The 22229-nt window shown below is 45.6% G+C and overlaps 1 protein-coding gene across 1 annotated transcript in view; it reads right to left on the minus strand.

The window, feature by feature from the left end:
• Positions 1-22229, minus strand: part of CFAP61 (cilia and flagella associated protein 61) — an 826389-nt gene that overhangs the window by 189723 nt on the left and 614437 nt on the right. The window contains exons 23-24 of the mRNA XM_029593764.1: positions 9974-10301; positions 192-283 (exon numbers count right to left, since the gene is read on the minus strand). Of these exons, the coding sequence (XP_029449624.1) occupies positions 192-283; positions 9974-10301 (420 nt within the window). The remainder of the gene's footprint in view (positions 1-191; positions 284-9973; positions 10302-22229) is intronic.

Consider the following 22229-nt stretch of genomic DNA (forward strand, 5'->3'; position numbering starts at 1 on the left):
ATGGCATGAGCAATGGAGAAGTAAAGAGAAGTATTTACGTTATTTTAAGCTATATTGTAGACTTGTAGGGTAACGTGATGAAAATTACTGTAAGATTCAAAATGTTTGTGTAATGAATCTCCTGTTTCTGTGGAACCTGCATTCTCAGCACCTGGTATACTTAAGAATTTCTTTACTGAAATAATACTTACATAATCTGGCCGTGACATTTGTGCATCCAAAGGGGTAGGAATTGCTGGTTTGGCAATATGTAAGTAATGGTAACCTCCAGGAAGTGTACCCCCTAGTATAAATAAAGATGCAGAGTTATAACTCTAGCACTTTAAAGTTCTTGTCACTTTCTCCCCCAAAATGCATACAAAAGCATAGCACAAATTATTTTATAAATATTAATAATCACAATATTCACAAGAAAATTGAAGATACTTACCATATGGAATAATATCAAATAGTAAACATAATTTGTTTTATATGTATTGATAATATAATAATATAACAAATCACACATTTGTCTCCTGTAACATGAGGTTCTTTATTAGATTTGTCAGAGCTGTAAGATGCTAAAATTAAATTTATTTATTTATTTGAAATATTTATATACTGCATATCAAAATTCCTATGCAGTTTAACAGAAGTGACATTCATCATCAAAGACATCTCTGCTTGTTCACATTCAGGTTGATTTAAAAAGCGTTGTTCATGCAAAAAATGGTCACATACATGCATATGTGGGTCGCGCGTGCTATGTGGATTTTAAAAAGCCATATAATAGCTTATATGTACTCATGTCCACATGAGGAATAAGGGAGTGGAAAAGGGGCAGGGAATGGTGAGGCATGAGCATTTTAAAACCAAAAACCGCAGCATGTGTATGCTAGATATCCGCGTAACTGTACTGCTGCTCCTGATGAGGAGCAAGTTCTGTAGATCTTGAGTTTTAGGGCTTATAGAATAGGGTGAGGGGTCCGAATCAACTGGGTGGCATGCAGGATGAAGAACCAATATTATGATGACCTCAGTATTAACTGAACAAACTAGTGGACTAATTGGAAAACTGGGAAAAGTTGTGGCGCCCTCGGATGATGGCACAGCTCCTCATTCTCTAAAAGAGCTTCCCTGATGTTTTTTCGTTACCTCAGCCAAAGGTCGCCTGTTTTGAGTTCAGTCTTGCTCCAGTTTCAATCTCGTTCCAAGCCTGCCTTCAGCTTTAGCCTCGTTCCAAAGCCTTTCTTCAGCCTTAGCCCCCGGACCTTGTCATAGTGTGGCTCATGCAAAGACTTATTTGCCCACCTTTGGTGCAGGCCTTAATATGCTGCCCACAAGGTTGAGCCAATTGTGCCACAGCAAGAGAGGCTCACATTCACATCACTCGCAATACAGATGTGATGGTCAAAATTCCCGGTTACTGCTGTGATACCCATACATATAAGTAAATGTGTGTTCAGGATCCAGGAAACGGAGTGCTACTGGATAAATAAATGCTGTAACCACGCGCGAGCATGTTTTAAAATCTGCTGATATATACGCGCAAAAATTGACATAGTCCTATGGAAGACACATGCATGCTGTACTCAAATAACCTCAAACTTATGTGCATACTTACGCACAGTTGATGTATTTTACAACATATCCATCCAAGTGCGCACACAATTAAAAATTCCAGTGTATCTTCACTTGCGCACCCTATACATATGTATATGAGCACATGCATGCTCGTTTTAAAATTACGATCATTAAGTACATTCTTATTAATCTATCTCTGATGAGATATTTAAAACATTAGAGGGTAATTTTCAAAAGGATGTACTTGCTTAAAATTGGGTTTTATACATGTGAATGCAATTTACCCACGCAAGTGGGCTTTTGAAAATTGCTAAACTATAGGCCATTGAGTTATCCATTGGTTTTACACATGTACATGCACTTTATGCATTTAAATGGCTTTTGAAAATTGATATGATAGTATGTTACATTTACATGTTGAACTGCATTGAAAATTACCTCTTTATTGAAAAGTAGCAGGGATTTTGGAGGTGAAAGAAGAGACATGTTAGGGAATCCTGTTTTTCTAGTTTAATTAGCCTGTGCAGAGCTGAGCTAGTCTATAGCCAATGTGGCCTCAGCCATAGGTACCATCCACTAGGGGTGCTGTCACACTCTCACAATGTGGCTGAAAAGCCTCCCTTCCACCCTCTAGAGCTTTGCTTCCTGGGTATGAAGAGCTGCTGCAACCTGCTCCTGGTGTCTGCTCTCCCTTCAGGGCCATCCTTGGAGGGAGCTCATAGTCAGCCTGCACAGGCATTTCTCTTTGCTCTGCTCTGCCATGCATTAAGATGCAGCATGGCCTGTGGGGCCACAAGCATCATTATCAGCCTTCCCCCTTCAGTTGGGAGCAGGAAAAACATTGCAGCGCTGCAAAAAGAAACATTGGCTCCCCTTCCCCTCCAGCAACTAGGAGCAGGACGATAAACTATGCAGCCTATGTTGCCGCAAGAAGCATTGCCAATCTCCTCCATCTCCAGTCCGTAGCAGGAGAGTTTGTACAATGCATGAGCTGCAAAATAAAGCATCTGTTCCCCCCTATCCTCTGGCAGCCAGGAGCTTAAGGAGCACTGTGCGGAATGCGGAGTCATAAGAAGCTTCATCAGCCTCGACTGTGCCATTGAACGGGTACCACTCCTCCACGTGTTAGGGTTTACCTGCTATCCATTCCAGAAACCAAGACTATGTCAGACTATATCCGGAAGAAGCTTGAGTAGGGATTCATCTGACTATCCACTTCTCCTGCTGGAGCAGGATTCTTTTTCATGATGAAGAAGGATGGGACATTATGGCCCTGTATTGATTACCGTGGCCTCAATGCAATCACTAGATCGCACTGATCGCAGAATTATTTGACTGCCTGCAGGGAGCAAAGATCTTCACCATACTGGATTTACGAGTGGCCTACAACCTGGTTCACATTCAACCCAATGACAAATGGAAGACCGCCTTCAATACAAGAGATGGGCACTACAACTACCTTGTTATGCCCTTCGGAGTGTGTAATGCCCAGGCGGTCTGCCAAAAAATGATGAACGAGATCTTCCGTGATCTCCTCTATAACAGAGTTGTGGTGTACCTAGATGACATCCTTATATTTTCCATCTCATTGCCTGATGTCTGCCAAGTCTACATTGCCTCTGGGAGCATCATCTATACACTAAACTGGACAATTGAAAAAGAAAGCCTTCCCTTTCTAGGATACATAGTTTCCAGCTGTGGTTTCTCCATGGATCCGGGCAAACTGAAGAGCATCCGTGACTGGACCCAACTAACTGGACTGCGGGCTCTCCAAAGTTTTTGGGGGTTTGCCAATTATTCATTTTCCTTCTTACTCCTAGTTATTGATTCCCTGTTACATGTAACTGCTTTTCTGCACCATTGTTCAAATTGTAAAGTTTATTGCACCCCTGTTTCTTGTGAACCAGCATGATGGGACTACTGTCTTGAATGTTGGTATATAAAAAAACTTAAATAAATAAATAAATAAATTACCAACATTTCATCCCTAATTATTCCCTGATTGCAGTTCCACTTATAGCCCTCATGTGCAAGGGAGCCGATGTTAAGATCAGGATCACCGAGGCTGTGACAGCTTTTCAGGACCTGAAGGAAGTGTTTCTACAGGAACACTGCTTGCACCATCCAGACCCTAATCACCCCTTCATCCTAGAAGTGGATGCATCCTTGGTAGGAGTTGGGGCTGTCTTAAGCCAGGGCTCTCCTAAGGGCACCCTGCATCTGTGTTCTTTTTTCCCTGAAAGTTCTCTTCTGCTAAGCACAACTACGGGATAGGCAACAGGGAACTCCTCACTATCAAGTTAGCCCTCGAGGAATGGCACCAGTGGCTGGAGGGTGCGCAACATTGGTTCACAATCTACACTGATCATAAGAATCTCGAACACCTACAACATGCTCAATGCTTGAATGCCCAGCAGACCCGCTGGTCCCTCTTCTTCACCCGCTTCAATTTCAACTTGAATTACCTTCCAGCGATCAAGAATGCTTGGGCTGATGCACTATCATGCACTTTTCTGCCAGAGGATCTTCCTGAACAACTACAGCACATCATGAATCTAGCATGAATCTTCTTATCTGTCTCCCAGACTGTTCCTCCAGGGAAAACAGTCACTCCCCGCAGGCTCCATGAAAAGATTTTGGAATGGTCCCATGACTCCCGTGTGGCAGGTCACCCTTGCTGGGCTTGGACTCTTGCTCTCCTTCAATGCTACTATTGGTGGCCCCAAATGCTAAGCGATGTCCGAGCCTATGTGGACTCTTGTCCCACCTGCACACAGCAGAAACCGTTGGTGGGAATACTCTGGGGGCTGTTACAGCCATTGCCAGTCCCCAGGGAATCCTGGACCACTTGTCCACCGATTTTGTGGTGGACCTCTCTCTTTGTAACGGTAACTCTGTTATTTGGGTCATGATCGACTGCTTCTCTAAAATGGCACATTTTGTCCCATTACCAGGCTTTCCTACAGCTCCTGAGCTTGCCCGACTCTTTTCTTAGCATAGGTTCTGCCTTCATGGGTTGCCTCAGCATGTGGTCTCCGAAAGAGGCCCCGAGTTTACAGCTTACTTTTGGTGTTAGTTCGTTGTGTAAAAAATACAACACTGGACTTTATAACTGCATATCATCTGCAGGCCAACGGTCAGGCCAAACGAACCAATCATTCCTTAAAGACCTTTCTCCAGTCCTATCCCAATGATCAGCAGGACAACTGGGCCAACTTTTTACCCTGGGCAGATTTCTCACAAAACTCCCATTTCTGTGCCTCTACAGAATCATCACCATTCCAAATTGTGTACGGAAGGCAGCTTTTATCTCCTTTACCAATTCCTCTCAATGTTCTGTCTCCAGCGATTCAATTAACAGCTATGAAACTTCAGACGTTGTGGGCTCGTACATCTGAGTTGTTACAAAAGGGAGTACTCACTCAAAGAGATCGGCAGATGCCCATCGGAGACCAGCACCTCAAGCTAGACCCGGAGACAAAGTTTGGCTCAGTACATGCCACATCCATCTTAGACTACCATCGATGTGCTTAGCACCTAGATATATAGGCTCTTTTCCCATTATCAAACAGATGGGGCCCATAACCTACCAGCTACGCTTACCTAATTCTTTAGGAATTCATAACGTCTTCCACGTCTCCCTCCTCAAACCGCTGATATTCTCATGGCCCTCTTGAAAGTCATCCCAGCCACAGCAAATTGCTTCAGAGTCCGATACCATGATTCAAGTATGGAAGGTCCTGAATGTGAGGAGACGTGGCCTCGCTTGGGAGGGTTATGGCCAAGAAGAAAACACTTGGGAGCCGGCCTCCAATATTTTGGATAAAAACCTAATCAAGCAATTCCATGCTCCTCATCCCAGAAAACCGAAACCCTCAGGAGGGGGCTTAGAGGAGGGGCCCTGCTACCGGCCTCACTCACCTACCACCGTGCTGCCATGGCAGAAGCAAGCCCAGTTGCCCTGGCAGTGGCAGGGAGCTGCTGCCAATGCAATTCTCTCCTTTCACGGCCCACCAAGCAGCTCTGAGCCGCCAGCCAACGCTTTCCCTGCTGTCTCGTGGCTGGAACACCACCAATGCTCTGTTTCTACCTGACTCCCTAGATGTGCACGTGTGCCTCCATGCCAGATTTAAAGGGCCCGTGGTGGAAAAAGCCCCATGGGTCTCAGCGATGACATCATCTTCCAGGGGCTATATAAGGGTAGTCCCTGCCTTCATCCAATGCCCTAGCAACAGGGCTCCTTGCTTCTTGTGATCTACGTGTTGCTCCTGAGTTCCTGAGTTCTTGAGTTCTTGAGATCCTGAGTTCCTTGGACTGCCTTGGCTTTTTACTTTGGACCATATACTTAATACGAGTCACGCCGTCTGCCTCGACCCCTGCCTGGAATCTGACCATGAGTTTCGCCGCCTGGAATCCAATCATGAGTTTCGCTGCTTGTGTTGTCTCTTTCCTGCAGCCTGCCCTCATACATTGCTGCCTGATCTAGTGCAGCTCCTACTCTCCAGCAACTCTCCTTCTCCTGGACCTCCATCATCACAGACACCCCACGTAAGTCCAGCCGACCCTAACACCCGAGGGCTCAACCTGAAGGGAACGTGGGCTTGTAATGGTGAAGCTCCAGAGGGGTCTCTGCCTGTCATCAGCCTCACCAACTAATGGTGGGGACCTGTGGAGCTCCTCTCCACAGGTAGCGTCAACTCCCCCTCGGTCCAAGGATCCACCAGTGCAACAATCCCTTTTCAAAAGCCTGCTGTTTATAATCACCAAAGAGCATAGGATGCCTGTGCTCAATTAATACAAGCATGTGATTACTTTAAATACTGATAATAGTTTTCCCTTTAGGTGGTACTGGACACAGCAAAAATATGCAGGCATCACATGCTCATGTTCACTGCCTGTCAGACATAGCATAACAGTCAAGACCAGCACCTCCTCTGCAAAATTCAAACACTGCCCACTGGTCTTCTTCCACTTAGTTCTCTGTGACCAGTATTGGGATGATGGGGACTACTTCTGGCAAGTTTCTTGTCAGCTCCAATAAATCTGTCATATGTTGTAAATGTGTGAGAAAGGTAGTGTCTGTATATGTTGTAAATGAGTCCAATATTTGTTGCCAGAGTGTGATTCTTTTCTCTAGATAAGGGCTGGGGAACACTTTGTGATGAGCCATATTAGCAGTCATAAAACCCTTGGCAGCAGGGCCGGTGAAAGGGTATTAGGCGCCCTAGGCAAACCTTTACCTTGCGCCCACCCCTCCCCCCATCTCCCCCAGGACTGAACCCTGCCACACCTCAGCTGATTGTTATGCTCTCCTCCCCTAACCTCCCTGTCCCCTGCGGTCTCTGGTGCCACCACTGAGCACGATGTGGCCCTGGTAAAGCGGGGGTTGTTGCTGGTGTGCTCTCTCCAGGAGAGGCCATGGTGGTGGAAGCACAGCTGGAGCTGATGGGGAAGCAGTTCCTGTGCACTGTCAGCGGAGAGGAGCTGCCGGTTCTTGGGAAGATTGGGCGCATAACCTAAATCAGGTCATTAGCTCTCCAGACTTCAAACATCGGTATTTGGTAGTAGTTATTTTGTTTTGTGAACAAATTTCCCTGCAGAAAGGTGAGAAAAACTGGATTTTACTCAGATTGCCCTTTTATTGTGGGTCTGACTTAGCAAGCCATAAGTGAATGGCACATAAAGCGGCACAAAGTGCAGCTATGGAACTGGTCAAATAAATAAATACATAAAACAAGCGATCAGAGTACAGAGCTTAAAGCAGCCCAGACCCAGCCCGGGGCTGCCTGACCTGTATCTGGACTCTTTATTTCCAGGGACTCACCTGTCTTCCTCCCCCGGCTCCTCTCTGTATGTCCAAGCCAGCGCCAGGGATGGGAGCAGCAAGAAGCAGCCCAGGCCCAGGCAGCTCCTCCTGTTCTGGGCACCTCTCTCCCACATTGGCCCGGCTTGGGACATCCTGGCATGCATGTCTCCTTCTCCGGCTGGCTTCTCTCCCCTGATTCTCCTCCCAGCTCCAGTCTGCGAGGTCCTCCTCCTCCTCCTTCTCTCACTCAATGGTGGCCGCACCAGGGTTGGTGAGCAGGGTGATCCGAGTTGTGACTCACCAAGACAAGAACAACCCCACGCTGGTAGTAAGACATGCTGGTTCCCCATTCACCGGTCTTCCTTCCCTTCCTGTCCTCTCCATACTGTTGTCATCGTTGCCCCATGCTTTGCTCCTCTTTGCCGCGAGCGGGATAGGCTCCGCTTGTGGTCCCACATGGCTGCTCTTCGGTGCTCCCTAATGGTTGGCGCCCAAAGTGACTGTCTAGTTTGCCTAATGGGACGCAGTGGCCCTGCTTGGTGGGCCCCATTAGCAGGGGATTAGGGAGTGAAAGTGAGAGCAGTGCAAAAGCTGAAAACATCAACCACCAGCACATCCCCACCAGTCTTTTCCTCTCTTTCTTTCCCAGCCCATCTGAACCCTGCTCTTTTGGTAAACCAGAAGAGTTATTTTTTTAACTTTATTGGGGGTAGTCCCTTTTAAAAGCTGCAGCAGCATGGTTCAGGGCTTATTCAGTCCAATGTTTATTTTTGGAAGAGAAGGGGACATGGAACAGTTTTTAAAAGAAAAAAAAAAAGACCTTTGAGGTAAGCCTGCTCCCCTTCAGCTAATTCTTTGTCTATATCAGGAACAACTGTTTGCCACAAGCAAAAAGGATGGAGGACATTTGTTTGGCCTTTAGGGGCTCAGAAGAGAACTGTAATGGGTAGAGCAGCATGGGATGGGATGGCAGCAGTGAGAAGAGAACTCATTGAATCCAGATTCAGTGGTGAGTGGGAGTGTTGTCACTACTGGGAGCAGCTATTTGAGAGAAATTTTAAAGCAAAGTAGGAGCTCCAAATGTGATCAGTTGTTTCTTGGGATCTTGCTGGGGGTCAGAAGAAAGTACACAATGTGCCTGCAGGCTCCCCACTCCTGCTTTAGACTAATAGTTTACTTTCCACTTGTTGAAATCTACTAATGAGTACCATCTTTTATTTTTTACATCTTTCAGAAGCAGCCAGATCTTTTGAGACAATGTTTCTTGGTCTGGTGGTCACAGCAGGACACCCTGCCTCCTGGATAGCAGGAGGCCATAGTAGAGAGTGCCCCATTTTATTTATTTTCTGCTTTTCAGGAAATTTCAAAGCAGATTATATTCAGGTACTGTAGGTATTTCCCTCTCCCCAGAGATAAAAGGGAGGCAAATTAGCTTGGGGGTTTAGGAAGTCCTCTCCTTTACTGGAGCAAATTGGGAATGAACTGGGGAAACAGGTAATTGTGTCAGTGTGCGAATCTACTAAAATTTCCCCCACTTACACACTGAAGTCGGCATTTGCGTGCACATGTGTGCATCAGTATAAAGTCATGCACACATGTATGCATGTATAGCTGATTTTATGAAATGCGCATGTAAATGTACATATGTTAAAAAATCGCCACAACCATGTTCGCCTGCCGGCAAACGTGCATGCCCGGGTCTTAACATGTTCCTCTAAGTTTGTACCTGAGCCAATGGAGGGTAGAATGCCTTGCCCAAGGTCACAAGGAGAGCAGTGGGATTTGAACCCTGGCTTCCCTGGTTTGCTCTAACCAGTAGGCTACTCCTCCACTCCAATTGATTATAAAGGATCCTTAGGGGCATGAGGGCTGGGAGGTACATAAGAACATATGAACATAAGATATGCTATACTGGGTCAGACCCAGGGTCCATCAATCCCATTGACCTGTTTCCAACAGTGGCCAATCCAAGTCAAAAGTACCTGGCAAGTACCCACACATTAGATAGATCACAAGCTACTGTTGCTTATCAATGACCGTCATAGCAGTTTATGGATTTATCCTCTAGGAACTTATCCAAACCTTTTTTAAAACCAGTTACACTAACTGCTGTAACCATATCCTCTGGCAATGAATTCCAGAGCTTAATTATGCGCTGAGTGAAAAAGAATTTTCTTTGATTTGTTTTAAATGAGTGCACATTTTATAAAATTGCCATGTACATGTGTGTGCGCCGGGAATCGTGCACACATCCACACATGCGCGTCTTTGAAAATCTACCCCAATGTTAGGAATTATTCATAAAAGTATAGAGAATAAAACTGGGAATATCTTAATGCAGGGGTAGGCAACATCAGTTCTGGAGTGCCACAAACAGATCTGGTTTTCATGATATCCACAACTAATATGCATGAGATATATTTGCATACAATAGAGAAAATACATACAAATATATCTCATACATATTTGTTATGGATATTCTGAAAATCAGACCTGTTTGTGGCACTCTAGGACCAGAGTTGCCTACCACTGTCATAGTATCTCTGTATGGATCAATTGGTTTTAATTAATATCAATAATATTTGGAGAATTGTTTTCACAAACCTTGAATTTTAGCTGCTTTGTACATAGGCAGGAGTTTATCCAGATCCTCTGGTGGTTCAGAAATAGGCTCAAGAGTTGGATCAAAGAGAGGTAGCATGGCTGCAGCAAGTTGAAAACCAATCTCTTTTGAGCTGAAATTGCTGTGTGTCCATTCGTTTGCATAATATTGACTGGAATATTTGGTTAAAGGACCTGCAGCTCTGATAGTCACATCATTGGTATGAAAGGTGGTATCAATCACAAGTCTTCCATTATAGACCAGGCATGCATCATTGATTGCTCTGAAGGCTTCATAATCTACTCTTTTTTGGTAAAAGTTAAAGAATACCTAAAAATAACACATAAAAAATACACTCTATAAATGATCCCTAATAATTTTCCAGTATAAATAAAGCAATATATTATCTTTTATGGGAATTATTCTATGATATTAACAACTTTCTATGTCACTACAACTTTGAATAAAAGCTTAAAAAAAGATTTATTATCAGTAAAAGTCTGTAGAAACAGGCTGACCCTATGGCTCAGGCTGTAGTGCTGTGCACTCCCCATCTATCAAAGCCACTCAAACCTGGATATGCCACGAAGGCAGTGGGCTCAGGCTCGAGTAGGGAGATGAGACAACTACCACTTCTGTGACAGTCTCTGCTAGCCAACGAGTGGTGCTGAGGGGTCTCCTTGAAGGAGGCACACCTCAAGCCTTCAGGCCAGTGGGTATTCCTTGAGCCATCCAGGTATACTGTTGGGGAGAATGACAGTGGAAATTGAAGGAAGAAAATGAGGAAAGACAAAAAAATCTACAGAAACAACATATATGCAAAAATAATACATAAGAAAGTGTGCATAGAATAGACAATAACATAGGACATGGTATACATTAGTGGATTTTGGCATATGTTGTGAATTCTGGAAAGTGTAGTGAAATCCCTTAGTACATACTATGGAGAATGCTATTGCATTCAAAACTGGTAATAATGGTTGGCTGAATGACTCAAGAGTAGCACTATACTCTGTCATGTGAGAGAGCCAAGCATTATTCCCAGATCTGCTTCTCAGGCTGGCAGGAAGTAGGGATGGAATTCCAGTCATTCCAGTCATTGTACAACAGTGACACTTACTGTATAGAACAAGCATTCATGTACTGGGTTCCAGATTGCACTCTGCCCATAAGAAGGTTGCCAGGTACAAGAAATAAAAGGTAATACAGCATATGTAAAAATTTACAAATAAAAAATATTTTGTTCTTAGAGATATTGTGCAGGTAATACAAATTGGTAATAAAGGGTACGTACTAAGGGCATTCCACTTAATCTTCGTTTAATCAGATCTATAATGAATATTTTTAGTTGGTGGTGTAATGTTTTCACCTAATTGTAGTTTTTAATAAGAGAAAAGTTGTGCCTTTGATGTTTAATTTCCTTTTTTAACTATTTTTATTAACTTTCATAAATTAATACAAAAACCTTTTGTTACAGGAGAAACATGGGGAATTTAAACAAACAAAAGAAAAGAAATAAAAAAGCAAACAACCATTATAATTAGACCACCTCATAGACAGGAATTAAAAAAAGAAACAATTAGCAATGTATGTTTCACCAATTTTCAACAGGTTCCCAATACTGAAATAACAGATTTAACCTGGAGAAAATTTTCTAAATGTATTAGATCTCCAAAAATATATTTAACACTGTTATTGAATTACATATTTACAGGGAAATTGCAACATAAACTCTGGAATTCTCTCCCTCCTGACCTGAGATTGGAACAATCGACACCCACCTTTAAAAAGAGACTCAAGACATGGTTGTTTAATCAAGCATTCTCCTAATCCCATTAACTATTCTGAACTTTTCAACAATCGACCTCAGGCCCGACACAGTCAATTCCGAAAATATATTCTCCTATTTTATATTGTATTTAAATTGTACTCTCCTTGCTCCGTTGAAGTTATTTATTGCTCTCATTAAGTTATTTTATTTATTTCCAAGTTCAATCTTCCCTGTTCTCTGTAAGACATTATTCTATATACTGTCAATTTTATTGTTATAATGTAAACCGAATTGATTAGTAACTTTGTTACTAGAACTTCGGTATATAAAACTGTTAAATAAATAAATAAATAAATAAAATTAATGTTGCCCCTAAGGCTAAAACCCTAGACTTTTTCGAAAGAAAAACTTTCCTTCTATTCTGTGTACTCTTTATCACAACTATAAAGAGAAATATTAATTGACCCATAAAAGATTTATTAGATAAACGAAAGAGCAACTTCAATGACCATTGTTTGTCTGTCTCTCTAAGAGAAGTTTACTATAAAAGTGGCCCTTTCTAGATTTTCTGAGTTAGATTGCTCTAGAAAAGCAGAAATATCCAATATAGGAGAAAAAGAGGTCTGCTGATCTCTGTCTGAAGAACATTTTTAACAGTGAAATAATAGACTTTAACAATATCAGGGCTAGTCTCTTTGGATACCGTGAGGAAGTCTAATAGAATTTTCTCAGCATTTCCAAAGGAGAAATCATAGAACAATGATGAAAACTGAAAATCTGAGCTTGCATCATCTTAAAACATTACCCATATTTTCCAATTTATGATTAACAAATTGAGAATCCTTAAAATTATCGACTTGAAATTTAGTGTCCAATTCCCTCAGTTGGTCCAAGAAAACAAACCGGCAACCGATCCAAAATGATCATTATACCATTCAGTGTTGAGCAGCGAGTAGTACTGAATCGCCATTGCGCTTACAGCGGTGTTGTTAAAAGTGGCTGGTTTAAAAAAGAGATTCCATTGGTAAAAACAGATTCAACAGTTTGTATAGTTAGTTTTTGTTGATGTTTCTCTAAAGTATGATATGAGAGATCCATGCTAATCTGAGCCAATTCAAGTGGCTCTCAAGCCCCTGAGGCAGCTCGAATGACCGAAACTCGGCCAGAGTCGGGCAAGATTCAATAAAGTCCATTTTTATACCGATTCAACTCCTTGTGTTTGTTGCCAATTCCCTCAGTTTCCACGATTGCTATAATAAATTCTGTGAATGATCCAACAGAATGGAAAAAAAATTTTGAATAGTGAAAGTCATTGAGTCGAATTTAGAGGAAAAGCAAATGTTGCTTACCTGTAACAGGTGTTCTCACAGGACAGCAGGATGTTAGTCCTCACATATGGGTGACATCACAGGAAGGAGCCCAATCACTAACCCTGCAGCCAGCAGGGGTCCCCCTTCAGTCTTGTTTAAAAGCTACAGGCAGTGCTTGTCTTGTTTAAAAGCTACAGGCAGTGCCAAAAAATAAAATAAGAAAACATAACGAACCCAGGACCACAGGGCGGCGGGCGGGTTTCGTGAGGACTAACATCCTGCTGTCCTGTGAGAAAACCTGTTACAGGTAAGCAACATTTGCTTTCTCACAGGACAAGTAGGATGGTAGTCCTCACATATGGGTGAGTACCGAGCTGAGGATGTCCGAGAAATGCACCAAATGTACCCAGGTGTGTGAGGCACTAGGACTGGGATAAAATTTGGATGAGGGCATCCTGAACCCTACCAGGCAGGCGGAAGGGTGTTGGTACGTCACGTTGTAAATAGGTTACGAAGGACAGACTGGCCAAAGATGGAATCTTGTCTTTCGGCTTTGTCCAAGCAATAGTGGGCTGCAAAGGTGTGAAGAGAACTCCAGATGGCAGCCCTGCAAATGTCAGGAAGCAGTACCGATCGTAGGTGTGCTACTGAAGTTGCCATGGCCCTCACAGAGTGTGCTTTAACATGGTCTTAAAATGGAATGCCCGCTTGCTGATAGCAAAAGGATATGCAGTCCATCAATCAGGAGGAGAGAGTCTGCTTACCCACAGGCTTTCCTAACTTGTTAGGGTGGAAAGAGACAAACAATTGAGTGCTTTCCCTGTGGGCAGCTGTACGGTCTAGGTAGAAAGCTAGAGCCCGTTTACAGTCAAGGGTATGCAGAGCCTGTTCTCCTGGATTGAAATGGGGCCTGGGAAAGAAGGTAGGTAGTATAATGGATTGGTTAATGTGAAACTCCGATACTACCTTAGGCAAGAACTTAGGGTGAGTGTGGAGTACCGCCCGGTCCTGCAAAAGTTTAGTGTAAGGCGGATAGGTAACTAGGGCCTGTAATTCACTAACTCTGCGAGCTGAAGTGATTGCCAAAAGGAAAATCACTTTCCATGCAAGATAGCGAAGATCACAGGAGTGAAGAGGCTCGAATAGTGATTTCATGAGCTGACCCAAAACCAGGTTGGGGTCCCAAGAAGGGGCCGGAGGACGCAGTGGAGGCTTGAGGTGAAGCAAGCCTTTCAGAAAACGTGTTACAAGGGGTTGTACTGATATAAGAACATCCCCAAGACCTTTATGGAAGGCGGCTACCGCACTGACATGCATTCTGATGGAAAAAGTTTTTAGACCTGACTCTGATAAATGCCAGAGATAGTCCAAAATCTTCGTGACTGGATAGGTAAAGGGGTCAAGGGACTGAGAAGAGCACCATGACGTGAACCTGTTCCATTAAGGCTTCCGTGAAGCAATCAAGACACAGGAAACTGGTTCAGAAAGGTTAAATGGCTGAAGGATTAACCTTTTAACATCCATGCCATCAGGGACAAGGCATGAAGATTGGGATGGCGGAGGCACCCGTCGTTTTGAGTGATCAGCAGCGGGTCCTTTCCCAAGAGAATGTGCCTGCGAATGGAGAGATCCTGCAGTATTGGAAACCACACTTGGCGTGGTCAGTGAGGTGCTATCAGGATCATGGTTCTCTTGTCCTAACGTAACTTCACGAGAGTCTTCGAGAGAAGAGGAAGTGGAGGGAATGTGTAGAGTAGACCGGTTGCCCAAGAGAGGGAGAATGCGTCTCTGGGCTGAGAGTGTTTGCTGCGAATGAGAGAACAGAAGTTCTCTACTTTGCGGTTTTGAGGAAACACAAAGAGGTCTATCTGAGGATATCCCCATTGTTGAAAGATGGAGTTCGCCACCGAGGGGTTGAGAGACCACTCGTGCGGTTGAAAGATGCGACTCAGCTTGTCTGCCAATACATTGTCCACTCCCGGCAAGTAGGTGGCCCTGAGGTACATCGAATGGGAGAGGGCCTCCGCCCATATCTATGCAGCTTCCTGACACAGAAGGAAGGAGCCCGTGCCTCCCTGTTTGTTGATGTACCACATGGCCACCTGATTGTCTGTCTGGATCAGGATAACTTGATTTGAGAGGCAATCCTGAAATGTCCAGAGAGCATGTCTGATTGCTGGAAGCTCCAAGAAATTTATTTGGTGTTTGACTTCCTCTGGAGACCAAGATCCGTGTGTCTGCAGATTGGCCACATGGGCTCCCCATCCAAGGTTGGAAGCATCAGTGGTGAGAATTAATTGAGGGTCTGGAACCTGAAAGGGCAAGCCGTGGAAGAGATTGATCTGATTTTTCCACCAGGCTAGAGACTGATGGAGTGAGTCGGTTACGTGGACAATGGTCGACAGGGGCTGAATACTTTGAGTCCATTGAGACATTAGAGTCCACTGCATGACTCTCATGGCCAAACGGGCCATTGGTGTGACCTGAACTGAGGATGCCATGTTTCCCAGGAGGATGAGAAAGTGGCGTGCAGTCGCGGAGTGCTGAGACTGCAGCTGGTGTGCAAGAGACATGAGCGTGAGGGCTCGCTGTCGAGGCAGGAAAGTCTTTGCCTGCAAGGTGTCCAAGTCTTCCCCAATGAACGACAAAGTTTGAGATGGAACTAAGTAGGATTTGTCGTAGTTGACAAGAAATCCTAATGAAATTAGAGTGTGAAAGGTTAGATTGAGGGACGACAGAGCAGCTTGCTGAGTGGGAGCTCTGATTAACCAGTCATTTAGATAGGGGTAGACGTGAACACCTTGGGTTCTGAGGAAGGCTGCAACTTCTACGAGGCATTTTGTGAAGACTCGTGGCGCAGATGCCAGACCGAATGGAAGCACTCAGTATTGATAGTGCTTGGGGCCTACTAGAAACCTCAGGTATTTGCATGAGATGGAGTTATCGCAATATGAGTGTATGCGTCCTGGAGGTCCAGAGAGCAGAGCCAGTCTCCTCTTTGTAGAAGAGGAAGAAGCGAGCCTTAGGTTACCATCTTGAACTTCTCTCACTGGAGGTACTTGTTGAGGGCCAGTAGGTCCAGAATAGGACGAACGCCTCCCGATTTTTTGGGGATTAGAAAGAACCAGGAATAGAATCCTAGACCATGCTGAGAGCAGGGTACGGGTTCTATTGCCTTGGACTGAAGAGGGAGGGAGACCTCTTGATCCAGAAGGATGGAGTGATCGGATGTTCTCCACATCGGTAGAGGTGGGGAGTCCGGTGGCACAGAGAAAAGGTTCAGATGGTAACCCTGAGCAATTATCGCCAGTACCCATTGGTCTGAGGTGATTGAGTGCCATAGGTTGTGGAAGTGGCACAATCGACCTCCCAATGGTATGTGAGGCAGTGGAAGCTGGCTGCTGCTCTCTAGGTGGAAGTCAAAAACCTGAAGCAGGCCCTGGTTGAGGAGCTGCTTGTGGTTTTTGTTTACGTGTTTGACGAGACTGCTTTTTGAAAAGGTCTCGTGGCATGGGATCTGGTTGGTGGCGGGTAGGACTTCTTCGGGCGGAAGAATGACTTTTTAGAGACCTTTCTGAAGGGCTGTTTAGAAGAATAGTCAGAAGGCATCAGAGAGAGCTGTCTTAGGGTCTCATGATGGTCCTTAAGTTCCACCACCGTCCGTTGAATCTGTTCGCCAAGCAGATTATCTCCTACAAAAGGCAGGTCGGATAACCTGTCTTGTACCTCAGGGTGAAGGTCAGAAGATTTGAGCCAGGCCCACCTTCTTGCCGAAATAGCAGCTGCAGATACCCTAGTAGCAGTATCAAAGATATAATAAGATGATCTGATCTCATGCTTGCTGTTAGGACCTGGAGCGTATACCCTTGTTCTGAGGTAGAGTCTGCACTGCTGCCAAGGAGAGAATTCCTCGTCGGTCTCTACCGTCAGATGGCGAGGCCTGTTTGCAGATGCAGATCGGACTTCACCCTGGAAGCACGTAATCCCCCCAGGAGGAGCCCGTAGGGATACGGCCGCTGGGACTTAGGCGACTCCCTGAGGATGGAAGATGGTCTGGATGCAGGCACCTCCTGCAGGTCGTGGGTTCCAGACGGCTGGCGCCTCCAGCAGGTCGTACGTAATCTCTGTAGAAACTCCAGAAGCCGGTCCAGGAATCAGAGTCCAAAGAGCGGTCCGCAGCCAATCCAGGGGTCGGAGTCCAGATCGTGGTCCAAAGCCAGTCCAAGGGTCGATATCCGTAGAGCGGTCCAAAGCCAATCCAGAGGTCGGAGTCCGAAGCGCGGTCCAAAGCCAGTCCAGTGGTCGAGGTCCGGAAGAATCAATCCAACAAGGAGGGCAGAGCAGAAGCGGGACGAAGAGCCAGGATACCAGGAACACAGGAACCAAGCAAGACCTCAATACTAAGCAAGGTCTGAGGAGCAGACCTTGCCTTTAAATACTAAACCCAGGAGGAAGTGCTGCCGGAGGGAGCCACGACACTTCCTGTTGTGGCCCCTTTAAATGCTGACTTCAGCCGCGCACGCGGCCCTAGAAGGGTTGAGAAGGGGGCGGAGCCACCACCGGAATCCAAGGCCCACGGCCGGCCACACAGCGTCCCAGGCCGCGCGGGGAATGTCGTCTGAGGCTCCCTGCATCTGCAGGAGCCTCTGCTGAGACCCGACGCCGCGGGTAAAAGTTAGGTCCCGGCCGCGGACTGCTGCGGCCGGCGGCCATGACAGTCGGCCCCGGTTGCGGACTGCCGCGGCCGGTGGCCATAACACTTGCCTGTCTCAAACCCCTTGTTTACTAGGGTTTGGAGCTGATCTTGAAATTGCTGAGGCAGGGAGTCCGTCAAGTCTTATATCTGCTTCAAAATGACCCTGTTATATTGGGTCATATAGAGCTGATAAGCGGCAATTCGGGAGATGAGCATTGATCCTTGGAAGACTCGGTGACCAATGGCATCTAGAAACTTCTGTTCCTTGTCAGGGGGAAAGGAAGTGTAAGGCTTTGACCTCGTTGCTCTCATCTGTGCAGATTCTACCACTACAGATTGGTGATCCAATTGTGATTTCTGAAAGCCCGGAGCTGACTGCAACAAATAGGTAGTGTCAGCTTTTCTGTGGACTGGAGCAATGGAGCCAGGATGTTCCCAGTTCTTCTTCAGGAGATCCAGAAGAACCTGGTGGATAGGGATGGAGATTATTACCTTGGGAGCATCCAGGAATTGGAGCAACTCCATCATCTGATGCCTATCATCCTGTTCAGTCTGTAATTGGAAGGGAACCAATTCACATATTTCCTTCACAAAATTTATAAAGGAAAGGTCCTCTGGAGGAGAATGCTTTCTACTTTCAGTGGGTAAAGGTGGTGAAGGCAAATCATTGGTGTCTGGTGAAGAATCATCAGTCCAGGTATCATAGGGATCGGCACCTGCCCCTCTCAGATGTGGAGGGGGACAGGATGGTGGGATACCTGAAGGTCCTGTCCTAGACTCCGAAGGAATCGAAGGAATAATCGGAGGCACCGATGAAGGCATCGAAGGCACCGTCCAGGAAGCGAGGGCATCGATGGATGGCTCGGTGGCGCCGATGGATGTATCGGCACCGATGGTTGGATCAGTGCCTCAGGGATCTGTATTGGAACCCTTAATTTTCAATATATTTATAAATGATCTGGAAAGAAATACGACGAGTGAGATAATCAAATTTGCAGATGACACAAAATTGTTCAGAGTAGTTAAATCACAAGCAGATTGTGATAAATTGCAGGAAGACCTTGTGAGGCTGGAAAATTGGGCATCCAAATGGCAGATGAAATTGAATGTGGATAAGTGCAAGGTGATGCATATAGGGAAAAATAACTCATGCTATAATTACAAAATGTTGGGTTCCATATTAGGTGCTACAACCCAAGAAAGAGATCTAGGCGTCATAGTGGATAACACATTGAAATTGTCGGTTCAGTGTGCTGCTGCAGTCAAAAAAGCAAACAGGATGTTGGGAATTATTAGAAAGGGAATGGTGAATAAAACGGAAAATGTCATAATGCCTCTGTATCGCTCCATGGTGAGACCGCACCTTGAATACTGTGTCCAATTCTGGTTGCTGCATCTCAAAAAAGATATAATTGCGATGGAGAAGGTACAGAGAAGGGCTACCAAAATGATAAGGGGAATGGAACAGCTCCCCTATGAGGAAAGACTAAAAAGGTTAGGACTTTTCAGCTTGGAGAAGAGACGGCTGAGGTGGGATATGATAGAGATGTTTAAAATCATGAGAGGTCTAGAACGGGTAGATGTGAATCGGTTATTTACTCTTTCGGATAGTAGAAAGACTAGGGGGCATTCCATGAAGTTAGCATGGGGCACATTTAAAACTAATCGGAGAAAGTTCTTTTTTACTCAACGCACAATTAAACTCTGGAATTTGTTGCCAGAGGATGTGGTTAGTGCAGTTAGTATAGCTGTGTTTAAAAAAGGATTGGATAAGTTCTTGGAGGAGAAGTCCATTACCTGCTATTAAGTTCACTTAGAGAATAACCACTGCCATTAGCAATGGTAACATGGAATAGACTTAGTTTTTGGATACTTGCCAGGTTCTTATGGCCTGGATTGGCCACTGTTGGAAACAGGATGCTGGGCTTGATGGACCCTTGGTCTGACCCAGTATGGCATTTTCTTATGTTCTGATGTTCTTATGGATCGGTGGCGATGGACGTATCGGCATCGATGGCTGAGGCAGAACAACCGAAGGAGGGATGTGAAACGGTGTTTCTCCTCCCAATGACAGAGTGAGTGGGGAGGACACCGGCGCCATCGGTGACCCAGGGTCCATCGGTGGAAAAGCGGCTATGAGTGCTTCCATCCTGGAGAGCAGCGGTGCCAACGCTGCCGGAATCGGGTCGGTGATCGGTTCTGCAATCGGAGCCGGTGTCGGTGCCGGAGGAACCTGGAGTCGTTGAATCGCCTTGTCGATGGCCTCCTGAACCATCTGGTCCAGCTTTTCTCAGAGACCTGGAGCAAGCAGCCCCGGCTCCGGAACAGAAGAAGTAGGCAGAGGCATAGCCGAAGGGACCACCTTTAAAGGCAGAATCGCGGCTCCCGATGCCCTATCAGGGGAGGGTTGCCTCGGTGACTCGGGCGCCGAAAAGGTCGGTGCCTTTTCTGGATGGGGCTTCTTCGACGTTGGCTCGGACGATGGCGAGGTCGATGATTTCACTCCCTCGATGGTCCGAGACTTTCTATACCGGTGGCGATGTTTGTCTCTACAATCCCCTCAGTCCTGAGGGGGAGTAGAGGGTGTCGAAGGCCGAGATATCATCAATGCCGGACGGTCACTGGCCGGTGGATGATGCTGGCGCGAAGTTGATGGTGCCGGTTCTGACGACGTCGATGCAATGGACGGAGTCGGGGATTGAGCACGGAAGAGAAGTTCCATCTTCTCCTTTCTGGCCTTGCGACCTTTTGGTGTCATTAGGGCACATTTGCTGCAGGTCAAGACATTGTGCTCTCGTCCAAGACACATTACACAGACTTTATGGGGGTCTGTGATGGACATGGTGCGACTACAGTCCGGGCACCGATGGAACCCCGACGCCATGGCCATGGAAAAAAATTGAGTCGCAGTACGGTCAACGGCTAGTAGGCCGTGAGGGCCAAACTCGACGGTAATCGATGGTAAAACGGGTAAAAACTTACTGGAGTACCGCGGCTTGAAAAAGTTAGAGTGGGGACTCCTGTGGGGCAAATTAACTTTTAGTAATTCCGTGAGGAAAATTCCTGTCAGGAATCTCTGCAGAGCTCCTTAACCATGAGGCTACTGCTGCGCGGAAAAAAGAAGACTGAAGGGGGACCCCTGCTGGCTGCAGGGTTAGTGCCATGCTGGGCATTCCCAGTAGGGGCCGGTCAAAGTTCTGGAAACTTTGACAGAAGTTTTCCGTGATTGAGCTCCATCCTGTGATGTTTCCCATATGTGAGGACAACCATCCTGCTTGTCCTGTGAGAACTGACTGATCCAGGTTGGAAATAGCAGCCCCTAAGGTTTCCATTATTAAAATAGCTGGCTTCTGAGTTGGAAAATTCAATCCAACTTGATGACCTGGAGATCTCACTGCAGAGCAATCCACAGAAACAGGAAGCTCCCCATCTTTAAAGGGAAGTGGGGTTGAAACACGCACCGCCATTCCCACTAAAAATTCCTCCATCAAACAAAGCACAGCCAGAGGTGGTAAAAGGCCCAGCAGGGCTCAGGGAGACTAAAGAGTAATTTTGAACAGAGTTGAAAACTCCTAGTTCGCCAGAGTCCCACATACCTGGTGAATAAAATGTGTCAATCATCAGCTGAGAGGACAAAAAAGAGGGTCGTAGTTGAACCAAATGGGGTTGAATACTCCCTTGTCTTTTTTTTCCCATTAGCGATGAAGAAAGGAAATGCTGGGGTGCTTAGCCAGAAAGCCTTCCAGGGACACGCCCTTTAGGTGTGTGAGTGTGTGTGATTCTCCTCTTAAGAGTTCCCACCTGGATGATGACATGGGCGGTCTCAGTGTCACAGGCAAGGAGCATCAAACTGGCAAGCTGGAACCACTGCTCCTCCCATCACCAACTCTGAGCATCTCCTCTTAAGGGATCCCGCCTGGATAATGACATGGGTGGGCTTAGTGTCACAGGCAGGGAGCATCAAACTGGCAAGCTAGAACCACTGCTCCTCCCAACACCAACTCTGTGTGTCTCCTCTTAAGTGTTCCTACTAGGATGATGACATGGGCAAACTCAGCACTGCAGGTAGGGATAATCAAACTGGCAAGCTGGGACCTCTGCTCTTCCCTGGTGTTTAATTTCAAATATGCTTTAATGCTTTTCTCTCCTACTGTTTCATATTTTATTTGAATTTTTGTTTTGCATAAACCAACTTGAATATGTTTGTACCTGGATCTGAACTAAAGGTTTATATGATAATACAACTCAAGTTAGCCATGCTCAAGCCGCTCCTCAAAAAACCTAACTTACCCACCTCAGACCCAGCAAACTTTAGACCCATAGCAAACCTCCCGTTGATTGCCAGAGTTATGGAGAAAGTTGTAAACAAACAACTTACAGAATATCTTGACGAAAACAACATCCTCACCTCAAACCAATTTGGCTTTCGCAAGTCTATGAATACCGAATCATTATTAACATCATTATCAGACACTATCATT

Source organism: Rhinatrema bivittatum, chromosome 3 (assembly GCF_901001135.1).
Source record: "Rhinatrema bivittatum chromosome 3, aRhiBiv1.1, whole genome shotgun sequence".
In the NCBI taxonomy this organism is placed as follows: domain Eukaryota; kingdom Metazoa; phylum Chordata; class Amphibia; order Gymnophiona; family Rhinatrematidae; genus Rhinatrema; species Rhinatrema bivittatum.